Consider the following 9346-nt stretch of genomic DNA (forward strand, 5'->3'; position numbering starts at 1 on the left):
TTTTTTTTTTTTTTTTTTTGAGACGGAGTCTCGCTCGACTCCGTCGCCCGGGCTGGAGTGCAGTGGCCGGATCTCAGCTCACTGCAAGCTCCGCCTCCCGAGTTTACGCCATTCTCCTGCCTCAGCCTCCCGAGTAGCTGGGACTACAGGCGCCCGCCACCTCGCCCGGCTAGGTTTTGTATTTTTTAGTAGAGACGGGGTTTCACCGTGTTAGCCAGGATGGTCTCGATCTCCTGACCTCGTGATTCACCCGTCTCGGCCTCCCAAAGTGCTGGGATTACAGGCTTGAGCCACCGCGCCCGGCCTGCCTTCTTAATTTTTCTTGTTTCCATACTCCCATGGCATCCCAGATTCCTTGTTATGACATAATCAAATGTTATGACTATCTGTGGTCTGTTATTTATTGAATACCAGTCTTGCAGATTAATTGTTTGGGCAGTTAAAGAAACTTAGAGGGTCATCCCAACCCCAGAGTGAACTTGACCTGAGAGATGGAGCCCTTCATCATTCCAGCTGTGATCTCTTGGGCGCTTGGTGCACTGGAGACCTGCAGACTTCCAGGTGCATCCCTGAGGCCACCCAATGGGAAAATCAGAACCTAAAACAGCAGCTTTAGAGACAGAACACCTTAGGTCAAGTTCCAGCTCTGCCGCTAATCTCTGGAGCTAGGAGAACAGCACTGATTTTTTTCTGCATGTTTTCCTTTGTCCAGCTAGTGTGGAGATAATATCAAGGCCAAATATTAAAAAAATGCTGTCTGCCCTTCCGATGAGAACTTGATATTCTTTTAAAAGAATGGGGGAAGAACACTTACGGGAGTGTAGTTCCGTGAATCTCCATGGATCTATACCAATTCAGTATAAGAGAGGTTATTTTCAACTGGCATAACTGCCAGGGGTAATTTCAGCTGTTCAGATCTTCCCTAACCTGATAGAGGCAAAGTTAAATTAGTATTCTTCAATGTTAACACTGGCACTTAAATTCAGTGATATGATTTTAATTTTAACATTTATTTGTTTTAGCCGATCACAGAAAAAAATGCAGATGGTTTCAAACATCTCCTTTTTCGCCATGTTTGTTATGTACTTCCTGACTGCCATTTTTGGCTACTTGACATTCTATGGTAAGTAATTTCTACTGGTACATAAATATAAGTATTTGTAAACAAATTAGTAAAAATCAGTGTTGAAATAACTTTTAACATGAAAGGCAAAGAAAGCAACAAAGCTATCCATTGGTTTTTCTAGTTTTTTCTTCTACTTAAAGCAATGGTGATCTTTATCATGTTCATGCAGACTGCAGAATAAAATATTTACTAAAACAGTATTTATAATTTTTTTCTCCTAACAGTGTCCTTAAAAGAAATTGCATTTTAGAAGCATGCTAACTTCACTGAGGAAGGTTTAAAACTACATCAGACAAGGCTTTCCTAATTGACACTGCAAATTGGGTCAGATTCCATTAATAGAATGGAGAGACAGAGACAGATGCTGAAAGTGAGAAAGAGCAGAGTGCTACACTCATGACACTCTGAGTTAATTAAAAATGAAACTCCTAATTGTTCACTGGAAGTCGGAGCCTTGCAAAGATCTGAAGGAATGATATAGAAAATTTAAAAAAATGAAATCTGAAAAGGGAACAAGGTTTCATATGTAACTTTTACTGACCCTGAATGAACAGTTTACCGGCTTTTACTGCTTCTTCATCCTCTCCTATTCAAATTATCCTGAAACTTTATTTAATACCTTTCATTATCTTTATAATTGGGGACCTAATTTAAATATATATATGTGTGTATATATAAGTGTATGTGTGTGTGTACATATATATATCTGTATGTATTTCACAATCTTCTCTACTAAATAATAATTCTTTGGAACTTTTATCATAAACACAAATGTCTCAAAATTAAGCACATTTAAAAATTATTAATTCAGCCTGGAGAAAAAGGCTACTCTGATTATACAGATGTTATTATTATCATTTTCACTAGCAATGCAGAATAGCATTGTCTAATGAATTCATAAATACCATATTTAATTTTTACATAAAAATGGTGTTGCTAAGGTGCCTACAGAGTTGCAGGGCTGCAGTGGGTATAGGGAGAGAGAGGCAGAGAACTTAATGTTAGTTGAAGTCTCACTGTTGTCTTGTTCAAGCTATAATTTTTCTTTGTAAATGCATTATTTTCACATAGAATAGAACACCAAACACTTTTATTACTCTTGGATTAAATAAAAAGGCTTAGCTATTTGTAAGTGGTTAGTTATTTTGAATTAAGGAAATTAGAACTAGTGAGATTCGTATTATAACTTATGGTTCTGTTTTGGAAACTGAGACCAAGCTCTATGGTACAGATTAGCATTTGAATTCCATGCTGAGAACCTTAAGACTGGTGCAGTGAGAAGCCCTTGCAGGAGACAGGAGGGGAAATTATCTCTTGTCAAAAGAGTGAGTAGCTTCATACTCTATGTGACTGCCATTCTAGCTTTGTTAGTCTTTAAAATAACACTTTCTGAAGTTCTGAGTTGAGAAAAAGTTCAAAGTAGTACATAAGGCCAGGTGTGGTGGCTTGTACCTGTAATCTCAGCCTCTTGGGAGGCCTAGGTAGGTGGATAGCTTGAGCCTAGGAGTTCGAGACCAGCCTGGGCAATGTAACGAGACCCCTATCTCTACAAAAAAAAAAAAAAAAATACAAAATTAGCCACGCATGGTGGCACACGCCTGTAGTCCCAGCTACTCGGGAGGCTGAGGCAGGAGAATTGCTTGTGCCCATGAAGCAGAGGTTGCAGTGAGCCAAGATGGCACTACGGCAACCACACTCCAGCCTGGGTGAAAGAGCAAAACCCTGTCTCAACACACACACACACACACACACACACACACACACACACACACAGAGTAGTACATAAACTAAATTTCTTTTTTTTACAAGAACACTATACATGGAAGAGTGGAATTATTTCCTGATGGTGAAATTTCAGCTAGTGCCTCTGCTGCTTGGCCACTTGAAGTTGACTTAACAAGAGAAGAGTTTGAAACAAGCTCCAAGGTGGCTTGTAGCCCCCCCCCCCAGCCCCACCCCCACCCTCCCTGAGCAAGCCTGTGGTAGTTTGGCGTGGTTTGAAGAGCAGAGGGAAAGTCTAGATTAAAAGCAGCTTCGTGCTTCAACTGTATGTTTCATTTTCAAGCCCAGTGTACTGCTAGGTTTAATTTAGTCTAAATTAAGCATTCCCACCCCATGTAGCTTCTTGTAGTGATTACTTTAAATTCCTTTGCTAAGTTGCATATGCACAGTGGAGCATGTCTTACACAGAGATTTTTCTTTCCAACTTAATTGTTTTAATAGACATTTCAAAACATTGCTTTTCTTGCCCTTTAGTTTACACATTCTTTGTTGTTCAGAAAAACTGATATACTTTGTCTCCCTTTAAAACCCTCTTGCTTTTCCCTCATTTCAGACAACGTGCAGTCAGACCTCCTTCACAAGTATCAGAGTAAAAATGACATTCTTATCCTGACAGTGCGGCTGGCTGTCATTGTTGCTGTGATCCTCACAGTGCCAGTGTTATTTTTCACGGTGAGTAAGGGCCTCGGTGCAATATGAGAAAACCTGAGGTCTCGGCTTTCCTTCTGCCTGCAGGAGCCCATTGCAGAGAAAGCCTGCCCCAGGTAACTTTCCTGGGTTATTGAATCTGCATCTGGGAAAGATCCCAAGACTCAGTTCAGGCTGTTTGAAAAGCAAGTGGCATTCAGTGCATCAGGGAGCCTCTGATGCAGTGAATCTCCATTCTAATTAATCTGACCCTGTTCTTTACAAATAAATGACAATAGAATGTTCAAATCTCAGTCAGACATGAAGAGAGAATGTAAAAAAACAGAAATGAACACTCAAGTCTTAGATAAATCAAAGACAGAAACTACACCCCCCCACAAAAGAAAACTCTACTATTCTATAAATAAAAATACCTTCCCTCTTAAGTCAAGCCCCAGAACTTCCAAAACTGTTAAACCATCTATAAATTCACTAGGCATTACAAAACATTTCATGAATTTGTGTGCACCAATAAATCAGTTACTCTGCGGAGAAATGTCAGTGTTGGCATGCTGTAGGCATTTACAGAATCTTTGTTTTCTCTTCTTGCAGGTTCGTTCATCTTTATTTGAACTGGCTAAGAAAACAAAGTTTAATTTATGTCGTCATATCGTGGTTACCTGCATACTCTTGGTTGTTATCAACTTGTTGGTGATCTTCATACCCTCCATGAAGGATATTTTTGGAGTCGTAGGTATGGCTTCATGACTTTGTGCTTCTCATTCTACAGTAGCTGTTTGGAGGGAAAATTTCACAATAGCAATGCTAAACTTTCTCTTTTTTCTTATTTTATAGGAGTTACATCTGCTAACATGCTTATTTTCATTCTTCCTTCATCTCTTTATTTAAAAATCACAGACCAGGATGGAGATAAAGGAACTCAAAGAATTTGGGTATGTCTCTTGCCAGCCACTCTAACTTTTCTGATTAGTTTTCCATTTAAATTTACAAAATAAATAGTCCACCTTTCTATCAAGACTACTTTCAGTTGCCTTGAAAGGAGGCAGAAGCCCTGTAGCTTTGCTACTTGGGAGAGATTTAAAATATCATATCAGAATCTTCTCCCGTCCCTCCAAATATCTTTTCTGATTTTACTTTTTTTTTTTGAGACGGAGTCTCACTCTGTCGCCCAGGCTGGAGTGCAGTGGCATGATCTCAGCTCACTGTAAGTTCCGCCTCCCAGGTTCACGCCATTCTCCTGCCTCAGCATCCTGAGTAGCTGGCAACCACCACCATGCCTGGCTAATTCTTTTTTTTTTTTTTTTTTTTTGTTTTGTATTTTTAGTAGAGACGGGGTTTCAACCATGTTAGCCAGGATGGTCTGGATCTCCTGACCTCGTGATCCGCCCGCCTTGGCCTTCCCCATTGTGGGATTATAGGCATGAGCCACCGTGCCCAGCCCTCTGGTTTTACTCTTATTGTGCCTCAGCTTTTGTTCTGATCCAGGGCATGGACAGTCAGAAGAATGGACATTCATCCTCTTGTGTCTCTATAGGACAGTGTCTAGTCTTTAGCAAGAGAGGAAGTGATGAGGGACTCACAGAGGTTATGCAGTCCACTGTTTCCATATGATTTCTACTCATGTAACTCCTCCCTACAGCCCAGGGAACATGCAATGCCTTAATTAAAATGTCTGAGTTAGCTTAAATAGTCTTTTTATTATTTGACAGATATGCTTTGGAACAACAGACCTGGATTCAAAAACTGCCTTTCTATATTGGGATTCTTGTTTCCAGGTCTGATGAGGTTCAAGGGCATCTTGAAGATGGTGCACTTGGAGACAGTGAGGGAAGCAGGGGTGAAGTGGCTGGTACCTGAGTCCCTTCTGGAGCTTCATTTTGCTTGGCCTCAGAGAAGGCTTCCTACTTGCCCTCCCAGCTAGTGAAAGCACTGCAATTGTACCTGTTACCTGAGTCAACAGATCCAGATGAGAAGTGTAGGCAGGAGGGTCATCCCTGTGCATTTAGGAAAAGTAGCACTGATGCTAGTAGAGCATCCAGTTCCCCAACATGATCACCCCTGAAACCTTAATTCCCAAATCCTTCCAAGACTTACCTGTAGGGGCTTAATGAGGACAGAGAGGATGAAGCAGTCACTCTGGCACAATGGGACAGTATATTTAGACTAAATCTGAAAATGGTGGAGGCCTGCTGTCCATGAATTCTGAGCTTCTCCAACCCTGGTCCCATAATAAAACGAGTAGTAGGGTCTGCCAAATGGCATTAGACAAGGGCTCCATCTGTGTAGGGATCACTGGGAGTTAGACTGGACCCAGGATGATATGCCATGTGCAGCCATCTCAACCCCCAATTCACTCCTCTCCTTCCCTAGCTCTTTCTCCTCCTCCAGTTTCCAGTCCAGCCCTGTTGGCTCTCAGAATGCATCATCCTTCTCCCTGCAGCACTCTCACTGAACATGTTCAAGCACAAGGAACATATAATCTTGTGTTCTCTGGATTCTGGATTTAGTAATCTGTATTAGTCTGTTCTCACACTGCTAATAAAGAAATACCCGAGATTGCTTCCAAGATAGCCAAATAGGAACAGCTCCAGTCTGCAGCTCCCAGAAAGATTGTAGAAGATGGGTGATTTCTGCATTTCCAACTGAGGTACCTGGTTCATCTCATTGGGACTGGCTGGACAGTGGGTACAGCCCACGGAGGGCGAACTGAAGCAGGGAGGGGCATCGCCTCACCCAGGAAGCACAAGGGGTCAGTGGATTTCCCTTTCTTAGCCAAGGGAAGCCATGACAGACTATACCTGGAGAAACGTTACACTCCTGACCAAATATTGCACTTTTCCCACAGTCTTAGCAACCAGCAGACCAGGAAATACCCTCCCGTGTCTGGCTCAGTGGGTCCCATGCCAGTGGAGGCTTACTCACTGCTAGCGCAACAGTCTGAGATCGACCTGCAAGGCTGCAGCTTGATGCGGGGGTGCATCCACCATTGCTGAGGCTTGAGTAGCTCACAGTGTAAACAAAGAGGCCGGGAAGCATGAGCTGGATGGAGCCCACCGCTGCTCATCAAGGCCTACTGCCTCTACAGAGTCCACCTCTGGGGATAGAGCATAGCAGAAAAAAAGGCAGCAGACAGCTTCTGCAGACTTAAGTGTCCCTGTCTGACAGCTCTGAAGAGAGCAGTAGTTCTCTTGGCACGGCGTTTGAGCTCCAAGAACAGACAGACTGCCGCTGCAAGCAGGTCCCTGACTGGGAAACACCTCCCAGCAGGGGCTGACTGACACCTCACACACACAGGTGCCCCTCTGGGACGAAGCTTCCAGAGGAAGGATCAGGCAGCAATATTTGCTGTTCTGCAGCCTTTGCTGGTGATACCCAGGCAAACAGGTTCTGGAGTGCACCTCCAGCAAACCCCAACAAACCTGCAGCTGAGGGATCTATTAGAAGGAAAACTAACAAAGAGAAAGGAATAGCATCAACATCAACAAAAAGGTCATCCACATCAAAGCCCCATCTACAGGTCACCAGCATCAAAGACCAAAGGTAGATAAAACCACAAAGTTGAGGAGAAACCAGAGCAGAAAAGCTGAAAATTCCAAAAAACAGAGCACCTCTTCTCCTCCAAAGGATCGCAGTTCCTCACCAATAAGGGAACAATACTGAATGAAGAATGAGTTTGATGAGTTGACAGAAGTAGGCTTCAGAAAGTCGGTAATAACAAACTTCTCTGAGCTAAAGGAGGATGTTCTAACCCATTGCAAGGAAGCTAAAAACCATGAAAAAAGGTTAGATCAATGGCTAACCAGAATAAACAGCGTAGAGAAGACCTCAGATGACCTGATGAAGCTTAAAACTACAGCACGAGAACATCATGACCCATGCACAAGCTTCAATAGCCGATTTGATCAGGTGGAAGAAAGGGTATCAGTGATTGAAGATCAAATTAATGAAATAAAGCTAGAAGAGAAGTTTAGAGAAAAAAGAGTGAAAGGAAATGAACAAACCCTCCAAGAAATATGGGACTATGGGAAAAGACCAAATACACGTTTGATTGGTGTTCCTGAAAGTGACAGAGAGAATGGATCCAAGTTAGAAAACACTCTTCAGGATACTATCCAGGAGAACTTTCCCAACCTAGCAAGGCAGGCCAATATTCAAATTCAGGAAATACAAAGAACACCATGATACTCCTCGAGAAGAGCAACCCCAAGACACATAATTGTCAGATTCACCAAGGTTGAAACGAAGGAAAAAATGTTAAGGGCAGCCAGAGAGAAAGGTAGGGTTACCCACAAAGGGCAGCCCATTAGACTAACAGCAGATCTCTCGGCAGAAACCCTACAAGCCAGAAGAGAGTGGGGGCCAATATTCTTAAAGAAAAGAATTTTCAACGCAGAGTCTCATATCCAGCCAAACTAAGCTTCATAGGTGAAGGAGAAATAAAATCCTTTATAGACAAGCAAATGCTGAGAGATTGTGTCACCACCAGGCCTGCCTTACAAAAGCTCCTGAAGGAAGCACTAAACATGGAAAGGACCAACCAGTACCAGCCACTGCAAAAACATGCCAAATGGTAAAGACTAGTGATGCTATGAAAAAAACCGCATCAACTAATGAGCAAAAAAAACAACTAACAGCATAATGACAGGATCAAATTCAAATATAACAATATTAACCTTAAGTGTAAATGAGCTAAATACCCCAATTAAAAGACACAGGTTGGCAAATTTGATAAAGAGTCAAGAACCATCAGTGTGCTGTATTGAGGAGACCCATCTCACATGCAAAGACGCACATAGGCTCAAAATAAATGGATGGAGGAAGATCGACCAAGCAAATGGAAAGCAAAAAAACAAAAAGAAAAGAAAAAAGAAAAAAACGGGAGTTGCCATCCTGGTTTATCATATCTGATAAACCAGACTTTAAACCAACAAAGATCAAAAGAGATAAAGAGGGCCACTACTTAGTGGTAAAGGGATCAATTCACCAAGAAGAGCTAACTATTCTAAATATATATGCACTCAATACAGGAGCACCCAGATTCATATAGCAAGTCCTTAGAGACCTACAAAGAGACTTAGATTCCCACACCATAATAATGGGAGACTTTAACACCCCACTGTCAATATTAGACAGATCAACAAGACAGAAGGTTATGGAGGATATCCAGTACTTGAACTCGGCTCTGCACCAAGCAGACCTAATAGACATCTACAGAACACTCCACCCCAAATTCTCAGCACCACACTGCACTTATTCTAAAATTGGCCACATAATTGGTAGTAAAATACTCAGCAAATTTAAAAAGAACAGAAATCACAAAAAGCTGTCTCTCAGACACGGTGCAATCAAATTAGAACTCAGGATTAAGAAACTCACTGAAAACCACACAACTACATGGACACTGAACAACCTGCTCCTGAATGACTACTGGGTACATAACGAAATGAAGCCATTAATAAAGATGTTCTTTGAAACCAAAGAGAACAAAGATACAACATACCAGAATCTCTGGGACATATTTAAAGGAGTGTGTACAGGCAAATTTATAGCACTAAATGCCCACAAGAGAAAGCAAGGAAGATCTAAAATCGACACCTTAACATCACAATTAAAAGAACTAGAGAAGCAAGAGCAAAAACATTCAAAAGCTAGCAGAAGGTAGGAAATAACTTAGATCGGAGCAGAATTGAAGGAGATAGAGACACACACACACACAAAAAAATCCTTCAAAACATCAGTTAATCCAGGAACTGGTTTTTTGAAAAGATCAACAAAATAGATAGACTGCTA

The 9346-nt window shown here is 41.8% G+C and overlaps 1 protein-coding gene across 4 annotated transcripts in view; it reads left to right on the forward strand.

Moving 5' to 3' along the window:
* SLC38A1 (solute carrier family 38 member 1) overlaps positions 1 to 6836 on the forward strand; it is a 76938-nt gene extending 70102 nt beyond the window's left edge. For 3 of the 4 annotated variants that reach the window (XM_017857523.1, XM_017857531.1, XM_017857541.1), the window contains exons 13-16: positions 1023 to 1123; positions 3462 to 3580; positions 4148 to 4289; positions 4391 to 4686. In XM_017857523.1, coding sequence (XP_017713012.1) covers positions 1023 to 1123; positions 3462 to 3580; positions 4148 to 4289; positions 4391 to 4551 — 523 coding nt within the window. In that variant the 3' untranslated portion in view covers positions 4552 to 4686. Of the gene's footprint in view, positions 1 to 1022; positions 1124 to 3461; positions 3581 to 4147; positions 4290 to 4390; positions 4687 to 5926 lie in introns of those variants that run through there. The other variant, XM_017857513.1, reaches the window with a different exon arrangement.
* The last annotated feature ends 2510 nt before the right edge of the window (positions 6837 to 9346 follow it).

The sequence above is a fragment of the Rhinopithecus bieti genome, unplaced genomic scaffold (genome assembly GCF_001698545.2).
Source record: "Rhinopithecus bieti isolate Rb0 unplaced genomic scaffold, ASM169854v2 scaffold_2884, whole genome shotgun sequence".
Classification (NCBI taxonomy): Eukaryota; Metazoa; Chordata; class Mammalia; order Primates; family Cercopithecidae; genus Rhinopithecus; species Rhinopithecus bieti.